This window comes from Mobula birostris, chromosome 20 (assembly GCF_030028105.1).
Source record: "Mobula birostris isolate sMobBir1 chromosome 20, sMobBir1.hap1, whole genome shotgun sequence".
NCBI classification, from domain to species: Eukaryota; Metazoa; Chordata; class Chondrichthyes; order Myliobatiformes; family Myliobatidae; genus Mobula; species Mobula birostris.
In genome coordinates, this window is record NC_092389.1 from 1,472,660 (window position 1) to 1,486,410 (window position 13,751).

Consider the following 13,751-nt stretch of genomic DNA (forward strand, 5'->3'; position numbering starts at 1 on the left):
TCTGTTGAATTCAGCTGCTGAGTTGAACATCTGCTGCCTTGTATTAGTTTGAGCTGATAAACTGGAAGGAGCATTCACCCCACACAACCATCCCCAACAAGAGAGAGTCCGATCATCTCCTCTTGACATACACAAGCCTGAACCCATTACTCCAGGGGTCACCACTGACCAGCAATTCAACCAAGCCAGACATTTTAACACTCACCAGAGCCTTTCCACCTTCTACAAGGTTCAGGTTATAAAAGTCTGTTGTTATCTCTACCTTCCTTTTCATCAAGTACTGAGAAATCTTTTGACAGAATCTCTGCAAGACAGCAGCTATACTTCATTAGGAGTTTGAATAGATTTGGTTTGTCACCTAAATCACGCGAAAACTTCTATAGATGTATCGTGGAGGGCATTCTGACAGGCTGTATCACTGTCTGGTATGGAGGGGCTACAGCACAGGACCGAAAGGAGCTGCAGAAGGTTGTAAATCTAGTCAGCTCCATCTTGGGTACTAGCCTACAAAGTACCCAGGACATCTTTAGGGAGTGGTGTCTCAGAAAGGCAGCGTCCATTATTAAGGATCTCCAGCACCCAGGGAATGCCCTTTTCTCATTGTTACCATCAGGTAGGAGGTACAGAAGCCTGAAGGCACACACTCAGCGATTCAGGAACAGCTTCTTCCCCTCTGCCATCCGATTTCTAAATGGACATTGAACCCTTGGACACTACCTCACTTTTTTTTTTAAAAAATATATATTTTTTTTTACTTCAGTTTTTGCATTATTTTTAATCTATTTAATATACATATATACACTTACTGTAATTGATTTACTTGTTTATTTTTATACTTTCTATATTGCATTGAACTGCTGCTGCTAAGTTAACAAATTTCACAACACATGCTGGTGATAATAAACCTGATTCTGATAGTTATTTCAGAACAGAGAGATTGACAGCAAATTTTGACACCATTTTTGGCAATGTTTACCTCTACGCCTTTCAATCAAGACCAAACAAATAGGATTACACTGCAGAACCCAGGGTCCCACAGAGGACGACTTGGACACAATCCAACAATATTGCAATATTCATTGCCAGTACCGAATATTAAGAGGCCTAGATAAACTGGACGTGGAGAGGATGTTTCCATTAGTGGGGGGGTCTAGGACAGAGGGCACAACCTCAGAGTAGAAGGACGTCGTTTTAGAAGAGATGAGGAGGAATTTCTTTTGCCAGAGGGTGGTGAGACACTGTTGTGGAAGCCAAGTCATTGAGTATATTTGAAGCAGAGGTCGATAGGTTCTTGATTAGTCAGGACATCAAAAGTTACAGGAAGCAGGCAGGAGAATGAGGTTGAGAGGGATAATAAGTCAGCCACGATTGAATGGCGGAACATTCTCGATGGGCTCTGTGTCTAATGGTCTAAGGCACAGGAGGGGTAAAACAATAAATCAGATATCAATGGTTTTGAATGCCAAGAGGTAAGTCGGTGGTCAATGCCAATAGCCGAAGGTGAAGATCAACACTTCTGTATGTGATGGGGAAATAAACAACCAAAACTGGACCCACATAACACCTTATCCAGTGAACTGCAGCTTTCATATCTACACAACTTTATTCTTTAGATGAAGCCCACACACAATTTATACACAGGAAGATGCCACTCACAACAAATGAAGGAACATCCAGTTCTTTTGATAGTGCTGATTGAGAAAGCAATGTCCTGGTTGGAAACTGGGAAACTTCCCTGCTCTTTCTACACTGGTGTCATGGGATCATTCATGTCCAGCTCAGCAGGCAGTAAGAAAATTAATTATCAATGGGAAAGAAAGGATTGTGCCTATCCACTGTTGAGCTCTGTCAGGTACCTGTGTATAGAATAGAGCTGTTGACATGAGTGACCAAAGTTTTAGAACATAGGACATGCCTACACAATGCCCATATCCTTCCATTTTCCTCACATTCTTGTGCCTATCTAAAGGTCTCTTCAAAGCCTAATAATATACCTGCCTCTACCACCACCCCAGGCACCCATCAGTCTCTGTGGAAAAAAACTTATCCCCAGCATCTTCTTTGAAATTATCCCCTCTCACCCTAAATGCACACCCTCTGGTATCAGCCATTTCAACCCTGGGAAAAAGATACTGCCTGTCTACTCTATCTATGCCTCTCCTAATCCTATAAACCTCCATCAGATCTCCCCTCAGTCCCTGCCACTCCAGAGAAAACAACCCAAGTTTGTCCAACCTCACGTGATAGCACATCCAGGCAGTATCCTGGTAAACCTCATCTGCACCCTCTTCAAAGCCTTGACATTGTTCAGATAGTGAGGCAACCAGAACCGTACGCAATACTCCAGATGCGGCCTAACCAGAGTTTTATAAAGCTGCAACATAACTTCTTGACTTTTGAACTTTGACTTCTGACTTTTAGTGAAATTGTCTGGCTTGCTCCTCCATTGCACATTAAAATGCAGAGATGGAATTTCAAAAATAAAATCTGTCCTGGTGATAAACAATAACTCTAGCATTCATTTCGAGAGAACTAGAATATAAAATCAAGCATGTAATGCTGAGGCTTTATAAAGCACTGGTTAGACTGCACCAAAGAGTAGTGTGACCTGTTTTGGGCCCCATATTAAGAAAGGATGTGCTGCCATTGGAGCGGATCCAGAGGAGGTTCACAAGAATGATCCCAGGAATGAAAGGGTTAACGTACGGGGAGCATTTGATGATGTTGGGCCTGTACCCACTGGAGTTTAGAAAAATGAGGGGGGGGGATCTCATTGAAAACTTTCAAATATTGAAAGGCCTAGATAGAGTGGATGTGGAGATGATGTTTCCTATAGTGGGGGAGTCTAGGACCAGAGAGCACAGCCTCAGAATAGAACATCTATTTAGAATGAAGAGGGGGAGGAACTTCTTTAGCCAGAGGGTGGTGAATCTGTGGAATTCATTGCCACAGATGGCTGTGGCGGTGAAATCATTGGGTATTTTTAAAGTGGGGGTTGATAGGTTCTTGATTAATCAGGGTGCCAAAGGTTACAGGGAGAAGGCAGGAGAATGGGGTTGAGAGGGATAATAAATGATAGAAATACAGAGCTGACACGATGGGCCAAATGGTCTAATTTTGCTCCTATGTCTTATGATCTTATGATCCAACAACTCATTCCTCAGATGGCTCTCCTGATACTGCATAGTGCCTCAGGATTTAGAGCTGGAACTCAGAGACAAATGCCATGTTTCTTTTCACAACCTTCTACCAACTACCAACTGAGCCACGGTGAAGCAGACACTGACAGAAGTCAAGCACATTGGTTCTCAGTACACACTGGACAGAGCACTGCAGTGCTGCTTACCTGTACAGTAATGGCTGCTTTCTTTGTCATAGTTTGATAGGTACCACTAAATGCAACATTGTTGTCCAAATCATTGACAGGGCACTGGAAGAAATACAAGTAGCATCAGTAAACAAGCTCACACTGCAGATCAGTTCAAGCTTTTAAATGAAGGTCCACAACTCCTGACTATTAACTATGAACATAAAACAGTACAGCACAAGATGTTGCTGTGTTGCCCCATCTACAAGGGGAAATTTAGAGTAATCGGTTAACCTACCAACACATCTTTGAGACATGAGGAGAACTGAAGGAAACCCACATTGTCACAGGGAGAATATACAAACTTCACAGGAGGCTCCGTCCCTGGAGCTGAGGGACCAGACCGCAGCACTACCTACTGTTCAAAATGTTTGCTAAAGGCACCACCATCAACATGGTGGCACTGAGCTTTGCTGAAAGACAACACCCATCAGGCCCCTTATCTAAGGATGGCTCAGCCTCAGAATAGAGGGATGCTCGTTTAGAACAGAGATGAAGAGGAATTTCTTTAGCAGAGGATGGTGAATGTCATAGATGGTTGTGGAGGACAAGCCATTGGGTATATTTAAAATTGAGTTTAATGGGTTCTTGAATAGTCAGAGTGTCAAAAGTTACAGGAAGAAGGCAGGAAAATGGGGTTGAGAGGGATAATAAATCAGCCATGATTGAAAGACAGAGCAGATTCGATAGGCTGAAATGGCCTCATTCTGCCCTTATACTTTATGGTGTGACACTATACATTAACATAATGCAGAGAATCCAAACAATCCAGGATCCTGCTCTCTCCTGACTGATTTTATGCAAAATTCTCCACACCTTGGAATAGTTCAACACTCCAAGTGTGGAGACGGTTGGACACACAAAGAAATAACTGGGAGATCGGCAAAATGTAAAATCAGGTTTCTGAACAATTCCTTGCACAAAACCTGCAATGTTTATCCTTCTCTCTCATTCATTGGTATTGGAAAGGAACAGAGATTGCTCTGGAGTAGGTGTGCAAACTAGCTTTGGGAGCACAGGATCATGCAAGGACTGAAACAGTGAGGCTGATGAAGGGTTTTTTGCTTCAGATCACCATCAATCTATTCTCTGCTTCATGTTTGACTGTTAACTCTCTTGGAACAATTATCATGGCTACTAACTCACTTACTTGCTAAATTTCCTCAGCACGGTTGACAAAATGTCTAAATTGCTGCAGTTCCATGCCAAACATACAACGCTCACATGGACCTCCCAAGCCGATGTTCCTCACTTACCAGGACATCCTGAATTGAGACCACAGAACAAGGAAATGCAGAATCCGAGCTCACTTTAACTATTACAGACTCTTCTCCATCGGAGAACTTGTATCTGAAGTACTGAGGAGGGACAACAGGAAAACAATGAAGACATCATAAACTACCGAGACTTTTCAACCTCAGGTACATCATTTTACAGACATTAGCAAGCACACATTATAGAGGATGAGACGCAAGAGATTCTGCAGATGCTGGAAGTCTTGAGTAACACACACACACACAAAATGCTGGAGGAACTCAGCAGGTCAGGCAGCATCAATGGAGGGGAATAAACAGTTGATTGGAGCACTCAAAGGAAGCCCACACATTCCACGGGCAGGACAGTAGAACTGAACTCCGAACTCCAACGCCCCGAGCTGCAATAGTGTCATGCTAACTGCTACGCAACTGTTCAATTTGGGTCGCCTCATTATAGGAAGGATGTGGAAGCTTTGGAGAAGGTGCAGAGGAGATTTAATCCAGGATGCTGCCTGGATTAGACAGCATGCCTGATAAGGAAAGGTTGAGTAAACTAAGGCTTTACTCATTGGAGCAAAGGAGGATGAAAGGTGACTTGATAGCGAGGACAGGGTGGAAATGGCCAAATATACTGTAGGCCGCTTAATCTTAAAGTGATTGAAGGAAGGTGGGTGAGTGCAGAGTGTCAGAGGTACTTTTAAAAAAAAAATGCAGCGTGCTGGGTACCTGGAACACATTTCCAGGGTTGGTAGTAGAGGTAGATACATTAGGGTCATTTAAGAGACTCACAGTGGATGAAAGTAAAATGGAGGGCTCTGAGCAGCAGGGAATGGAGGGATATAGAGCAGATGGGTTAGTTAGCTTGGCACCGTGGTGGGCCGAAGAGCCTTTTTCTGTTCTATGTTCCACTTCCTGTAAGGACTCTATTCCATTCTTCACAGGAGGCCGTGACCCTCTCAAGCTCTTCTCAGACAATATTAAGAAATGGGGTTCAGTTCCCCATTTCACTCCCACGCACCATCACCTGGTTCCTTATTTTGCCCCTTTCCTGAGGGGAAACGCTAGCTGAGTCATTAGTGCTGAACATGGGTGCTGGTGTATTCACCCGACATTCTGTTCTGCAGATGTCAATACAACCAAAATTCTGGAGGCTTTGCTCATGGTGGGCAGGGAAGATGTCTACACGTCACATGCTCAAAGGCGAGAACAGAGGGGAAATTCCCTTTGAAAGCTTCTCAGTACAGCTCCTTAAAATGTTAAACGTCTGTCCTTACCTGAGGTTGAGAAGGCGTTGCATTAAATCTGAACGGTTCGGCAGTTCTGTTTGATAAATAAAAAAAATGTAAAATGACAGATTTTAAAGATTAGCTTTATTTGTCACACGTATATTGAAACAGAGTGAAACGCAACATTGCATCAGTGACCAACACAGTCCGAGGATGTGCTGGGGGCAGCCTGTAAATGTCACTGTGCTTCCAGTGGCAACACAGTATGCGTGCAACTTACTAACGCTATCGTGTACGTCTTTGGAATGCGGGTGGAAACTGGAGCACCTGGAGAAAACCCATGTGGTCATGGGGAGAGTGCAAACTCCTTAGACAGCTGCAGAATTGAACCCAGTCACTAGCTCGGTTAATTGTTACCATACTGCCCACAGGTGATTAATGTGCAATTAGAACTTCACAATCTCTGGCTGTTCTATGAAATTTAATAGTTTACTTATTCACTCTGTGGGTGTAGCCACGTAGAAGGTAAACAGTGAATCAAGAACACAGGGCAATCATGAGTCGATCTCTCGTAAATTGCCAAATGCAGGGTGTGAAATAGATCAAATAGTGGAGGCTGTCAGCACCTTTGCTGGTCAAAATATTATACTGCTCCAACTCCTTCTTTCTGGTAGACGCTTTAGACCACTGAATGCCAGGACAAATAGGTACAAGAACAGTTTCTTTCCGTATGCCATCAGTCTTATGAACACTTGAATTTTAGTCTATTATAAACCAAGTCCACCTGTACATACACAGGTATACCTCATTGTATATAGTTCACGATTACTTGCACTATTGTTTTGTTTGCTTTTTGATTCTGTACAGCAAGAGCTCAGAGAAACCGGCATCAAATTCCCTGTATGTGTCCACATACTTGGTGATAATAAAGGATTCTGATTCTGTTTATTGATTCCATGAGTGGCTAACTAGATAGAGATCTTAACTGTATATGCAAGTTGAACTATGGGTAAAGCCTTCTCCACCATTCAGCACATCTACATGAAACACTGTCGCAGGAAAGCTGCAACTATTATCAGGGACCCCACCACCCAGGACGTGCTCTCTTCTTGCTGCTGCCATCAGGAAGGAGGTACAGGAGCCTTGGGACTCACACCACCAGGTTCAGAAACAGTTATTACCCCTCAACCATCAGGCTCCTGAACCAAATGGGATAACTTCACTTGCCCCATCATGTTCCCACAATCTATTGACTCACTTTCAAGGCTCTTTATCATGTTCTCGATATTTACTGCTTATTTATATTACAGTTTCTTCTTTTTGCATTTGCACAGCTTGTTGCCTTCTGCCCTCTGGTTGAAGCCCTAGTTTGGCAGTCGTTCATTGATTCTGTTATAGTTACTATTCTAAAGATTGTTGAGAATGCCCATAAGAAAATGAATCTCACAGTTGCATATGGTGACACATATGTATTTTGATAATAAATTTACTTTACACTTTGAGTTAGGAGGTAGTGTAGCTACTACAGTGCCAGCTCAATTCTGTTGCTATATGTGTATATACATTCTCCCCGTGACCACATTGATTTCCTCAGGGTGCTCTGGTTTCCTCCCACATTTCAAAGCAAGTCACATGGGTCTAATTTGGCAGTGCAGATCATTAGGTCAGAAGGGCCTGTTACCATGCTGCATCTTTAAATAAATAAAAATTCAAATGAGAGGAGCTAGACTAATTCACCCCATCTTCCACACAAAAGTACAAAGAACCACACAAATTACACCTCTGCTCCAAGAGACAAGTTAATGAAGGATATAGACAAGGTACGAGAGAGTGATTGCGGGCTGAGAAGGTAAGTTTACCGTGTGTCTAGACAAGCACTCTATTTATAAATCCAAGGCATGAAGGCCATGAGTGGGGCTAGTATAGATACAGCATGGATGGGACGGGCCAAGTGGCCTGTTTCTATGCTGCTGGACTCTTAACAATAAACAGATAGCCACGTTCTGAGGAACTCTCAGCACAGATATACAATAGCTGCACGAGTGCAGGTCAAATGGGAAATCAGAAAAGCACAGATGTTAGAAATCTAAACTAGACAGGGTGCTCGAAACAAAGAGTGGTACAGGTTGTGACCGAGGACAGGGTCATTGACCCAAAATGTTTTCCTTCTGTACATCAAAGGCAAAACCACAATACTTAACCAAGCAAACTATACTTATCCACAATTGATGAAGCAGTATTGTGCCTGGAGAACACAGGAAGATAACAGGAGCTCTAAACCTTCCTTGAAGCATAGGCAATAATGCTGAATCATTATCACCCACCTTAGGACAAAGTGCTGGATGCGTTTCACGTAGAGTTGGACCGAGGCGTTCTTTTCCGACAGTGTTGAGACATCCACATAGAAATACTGCATCTTCGATTCACTTTTAACTTCTGGCTGACAAAGTGTGCGACTCACATCCTGATAGATGTATTTCCTCTGATACCTGTGGAGAGGTACAGGCAGATTACGTTACACTTCCATCGTGCATGGCAGCGTGACAACAACACCAGCAAGCTGGGTTCAGTCCCCACTGCACGCTGTCCCCATGACCGTGGGCTTCCTCCAGGTGCTCCAGTTCCCTCCCACACTCCAAAAGTGTACAGGTTAGGGTGAGTGAGCTGTTGTCGGAAGCTTAGCGACCCCTTTGGACTGGCCCCAGCACATTCTCGAACTCTGCTGGTCCTTGACTCAAACAACACATTTCACTGTATATTTCCATGTACATGTGATAAGTACAGCTTATCTCTAATAAAGCATTAACAGCTGGAGCAAACAGTGTGGGTACAGTGTGGGTACTGCAGTAGAAATATTGGAGAGAGAATCATCCAATTAGAAAATAATTAGCTCGACATCACTTGTTCCTTCCTAAACACACTGAGAGAAGCTCCCACCCTGCCCTTCAGCTGTTTGCTCATGCAAAGAATGCCAGCAAGCTCCTCAATCTTGTGAATATCACAAATGAGCCCAGCACCATTAACAGACCATAATCAGGAAAAAGCTAACAGGCTATTGTTAAACCCTGTGTCCCCACATCTCCCTTTTTAAATCTAATGATCTAGTGTCTCGACTGAGAGACAACATGGCAGAGATAAAACCCAGTACTAGATCCAATTAGGAACTCTGGAGAAGGTTCTCTACAAAGGAATTATGACAACTGCTCTGCCCAAGACCGCAAGAGACTGTGGACATGGCTGGACATTCATGAAAACCAGCTACTCCTCCGCTGACTCGGTCTACGCTTCCTGCTGCCTCGGGAAAGTAGCCAATGTAATCAAAGACACTCTGATTTCTTCACTTCCATTGGGCAGAAGGTACAAAAGCTTGAAAACATAACAGGAGGCTCAAGGACAGCTTCCACTCCACTGTTGTAAGACCTCTTGTACAATAAAGATAACTCTTGATCTGTGAATCTACCTTGTCATGGCTCTTGCACCTTATGACTACCTGTACTGCACTCTCTGTAACCATAACATTATATTCTACATTGTTATTGCTTTCCTCTTTAATGCACAGATGCTTTGAACGATTTGTATAGATGGCAGGCAAAACAAAGATTTCACTGTATTGCAGTACAACACAGAAATAGGCCCTTCAGCCCATCTAGTTCATGCTGAACTGCTATTCTGCCTAGTCCCATCGGCCCACAGCTAGACCGTAGTCCTCTATACCCCTCCCAAATCTGTCATAAACCACTACAGCACAGAAGCAGGCCCGTCAGCCCATCTAGTCTGATGTGACAATAATAAATCAATGGCAGCCAGGTAAACAGGAGCGAGGAAGGTAACAGAGGAATATGCACTTGGCCTGATAACAAGACAGAGTGAAGTTTCTCAGAAACTTGGATCTGCACCAGATGATTTATTTTTTTTTTACAATTCTCTCTCTCAGGTTTGGAGGCAAGAACTGGACTCTGAACAGCCGCATATTTGCTCAGTGGACTATTGAAACAGCTTTTGTCTATAAAATGAGGTTGGCCATCAAACTTTACAACTCCTCCCTTGGAGGGTCAGACACCCTGAGCCAATAGGCTGGTCCTGGATTTATTTCATAATTTACTGGCATAATTTACATATTACTATTTAACTATTTATGGTTCTATTACTATTTATTATTTATGGAGCAACTGTAACGAAAACCAATTTCCCCCAGGATCAATAAAGTATGACTATGACGAGGTCAGAATCATTCCTTACAGAGCTTCACTGCAAAGGTTGGTGACTTGCATTTGTACTCCTGACAGGCCTAATAAAGTTCAAGTGATAAAGCATTTGTCTGCCGCCTGGACAGATCAGCAGCACACTGCTACCAGCAAGGTCAGGAGCCAAGCAATTCCTACCAAATTGGTTCAGCTAAATTCAAAGGGGAAGGAAGGACCCATTACAGAGTTAGTCCATCCATTACATAGAACAGTACAAGCCCTTTGACTCATGTTGTTGTGTCAACATTTTAACCCACTCTCAGGGTTAGGTTGATTGTTAGAGTAATCAAATACTTCCCTCCAACATAGCTCTGCATCTTCTCTCCAAAGAGAAGAAATAGCTCGCTCAACCTTTCCCTTTGGCTGTTGGTTCCATATATAGACTACTGGCAGGCAGTGACCTCACATCAGCACTGAGAAAGTTTAAGTGGGGAGGAGGAGGGAATGCTGGAATTGTGAGCTGTAGAACGTGCTGTTGGAAAACTGAAGTAAGAGAATGTTGAAAATAACCAGTGAGTTAGAAAGTACCTCAGGAAAAGAAACCCTGAGTCATTGGCACTCACCTCGCCACCACTGAGGACATCTTCAAAAGGCAATGCCTCGTTAAGAACCCTAATCACAACTTAATGCAAACATCTGAACCTTATCTATCACAACCCACCGTGATCAGGGATCCAAATCTGGCTCTTTGTTCAAATTTCGTCTCTTAACCATTGGAACGGTGGAACAATTTTCCCATTCTCAACTTTCCTGAACCGTTCAGCGTTGATGTCATTTCCTCTTCCTTTAAAGGTCTCAACCCTCTCTGTTTCCTGCTTTGCCACTTTTCTAAAGTCTTGCTCATCTCCAACACAAATCTCTCCTCTGCTTCTTGGAAAGCACTCGAAAGGTCTCAGTGCCTCAAGGTATTATAAAACCATAAGATATAGGAGCAGAATCAGGCCATTCGGCCCATCAAATCTGCACTATTTCAGCATGGCTGATCCAATTTTCCTCTCAGCCCCAGTCTCCTGTCTTCCCCTTATATCCCTTCATGCCCCGATGAGTCAAGAATCTGCCTTAAATATACATAAAGACTTGGCCTCCACAGCTTCCTGCGGCAAAGAATTCCACAGATTCACTACTCTCTGGCTAAAGAAATTCCTCTTCATCTCTGTTCTAAAAGGACACCACTCTATTCTGAGGCTGCGTCCTCTGGTCTTAGACTCTCCCACCATAGGAAACATCCTCTCCACATCCACTCTATCAAGGCCTTTCACCATTCGAAAGGTTTCAATGAGGTCACCCCTCATTCCTCAGAATTCTAGTGAACACAGGCCCAGAGCCATCAATGCTCTTCATATGACAAGCCATTCAATCCCAGAATCAGTTTCACAAGCCTCCTTTGAATCCTCTCCAATTTCAGCACATTCCTTCCTCAGATTTTTGTATTTTCTCTCCATTTAGAAAATAGTCAACCCTTTCATTTCTTCTGCCAAAGTGCATGACCATACATTTCCCAACACTGTATTCCATCTGCCACTTCTTTGCCCATTCTCCTCATCTGTCTAAGTCCTTCTGTGGTCACTCTACTTCCTCAAAACTACCTGTCCCCCCACCCGTCTTCATATCATCTGCAAACTTTGCAACAAAGCCAAAAATTCCATCATTCAAATCATTGACATATAACATAAAATGAATCTGTCCCAACACAGACCTCTGTGGAACATCACTAGTCACCAGCAGCCAGTCAGAAAAGGCTTCCTTTATTCCCACTCTTTGCCTCCCGCCCATCAACCACTGCTTTATCCATGCCAGAATCTTCCCTGCAATACCATGGGCTTGTAGCTTGTTAATCAGCCTTGTGTGGTACCTTGTCAAAGGCTTTCTGAAAATCCAAGTACACAACATCAACCGATTCTCCTTTGTCTCTCCTGTTTGTTATCTCTTCAAAGAATTCCAACAGACTTCTCAGGCAAGACCTCCCCTTGAGAAAACCATGCTGACTATGGTCTATTTTTTCATGTGCCTTCAAGTACACTGAAACCACATCCTTGATAATTGGCTCCAACATCTTCCCAACCACTGAGGGCAGACTAACTGGTCTATTATGAACAGTACACAGAACTACCATAGATCAAAAGTAGAGCAGATTAACTGAGGCCCTCCACTGGTCAGGGTCAACCATGGATGTTGCGTGCCAACTGTCCGTGTGATCCCATAAGACATAGGAGCAGATTTAGGCCATCTGGCCCATCGAATTTACTCCACCATTTGATCATGGCTGATCCTTTTATCCCCTCCTCAACCCCATTCCCCGGCCTTCTCCCCGTAACCTTTGATGCCATGTCCAATCAAGAACCTATCAATCTCTGCCTTAAATACACCCAACGACCTGTACTCCACAGCTGCCTGTGGTAACAAATTCATCACCCTCTAGCGAAACAAATTTCTCCACATCTCTGTTTTAAATAGATACCCCCTCTATCCTGAGGCTGTGCACTCTTGTCCTAGACTCTCCCACCATGGGAAACATCCTTTCCATATCTAATCTGTCTAGGCCATTCAACATTCAAAAGGTTTCAATGAGATCCCTCCTCCTCCTCTGTAATTTGTCCAGGGTCCTTGAAGTTGATGCCACTTTGCCTCACCTGTAGACTCAGTGTCCGTCTCCCAAGAAAATACAGATGCAAAAAATACATTTACGATCTCCCCCATCTCTTTTGGCTCCACACATGGATTACCATTCTGACCTTCCAGAGGACCATTTTGTCCCTTGCAATCCTTTTGTTCTCAACATATCTGTAGAATCCCCTAGGATTCTCCTTCACCTTGTCTGCCAGGGAAACTTCATGCCTCCTTTTAGCCCTCCTGATTTCTTGTATTTTCTTGAATTTCTTGTACTCCATAAGCACCTCATTTGTTCCTACCTGCCTATACCTGCAATGCATCTCCTTTTTTTTTTTAAAAACCACTGCCTCAATATCTCTTGAAAAGCAACATTTCCTAATTCTGTTATCTTTACCTTTTATTCTGACAGGCACATACAAGCTTTGTACTCTCAAAAATTCGCTTTTGAGGGCCTCTCACTTACCAACTACACCTTTGTCATTAGGCAGCCTGTCCCACTTGCCTGATCATTTCTGATACCATCGAAACTGGCCTTTCTCCCATTTAGAATCTCAAACTTATCTTTTTAGCATATTTACTTTGAAACTAATGGCATTATGGTCACAAGATGCACATCACCTGCCCTGTCTCATTCCCTAATAACAGATCCAGTATCACACTCTCTCACAGGGACTTCTACATACTAATGAAAGAAACTTTCCTGAATACATTTGACAAACTCTATCCCATCTAGTCCTTTTACAGTATGGGAGTCCCAGTCAATATGTGGAAAGTTAGAAACACCTACTATAACAAACCTGTGTTCCTTGCAACAGTCTGTGATCGCTTTACAAACTTGTTCCTCTACATCCCTCAGACTTTTGGGTGGTCTGTAATACAGCCCCATTACTGTGGTCATAACTTTCCTACTTCCCAGTTCCTCCCAAAACACCTCACTAGTTGAGTTCTCCAGTCTGTCCTGACTTGAGCACTGCCCTGACTCGAAAGGCCACCTCTCCTCCTTCAATGCCTCCCACCCTGTCACGTCTAAAACTATGGAACCTTGGGG

At 43.4% G+C, this 13,751-nt stretch overlaps 1 protein-coding gene across 7 annotated transcripts in view; it reads right to left on the reverse strand.

Moving 5' to 3' along the window:
• Positions 1 to 13,751, reverse strand: part of sidt2 (SID1 transmembrane family, member 2) — a 95,629-nt gene that overhangs the window by 64,272 nt on the left and 17,606 nt on the right. For 6 of the 7 annotated variants that reach the window (XM_072283836.1, XM_072283833.1, XM_072283837.1 and 3 more), the window contains exons 3-6: positions 8,174 to 8,338; positions 5,898 to 5,943; positions 4,624 to 4,725; positions 3,347 to 3,430 (exon numbers count right to left, since the gene is read on the reverse strand). In XM_072283836.1, coding sequence (XP_072139937.1) covers positions 3,347 to 3,430; positions 4,624 to 4,725; positions 5,898 to 5,943; positions 8,174 to 8,338 — 397 coding nt within the window. The remainder of the gene's footprint in view (positions 1 to 3,346; positions 3,431 to 4,623; positions 4,726 to 5,897; positions 5,944 to 8,173; positions 8,339 to 13,751) is intronic. The other variant, XM_072283834.1, reaches the window with a different exon arrangement.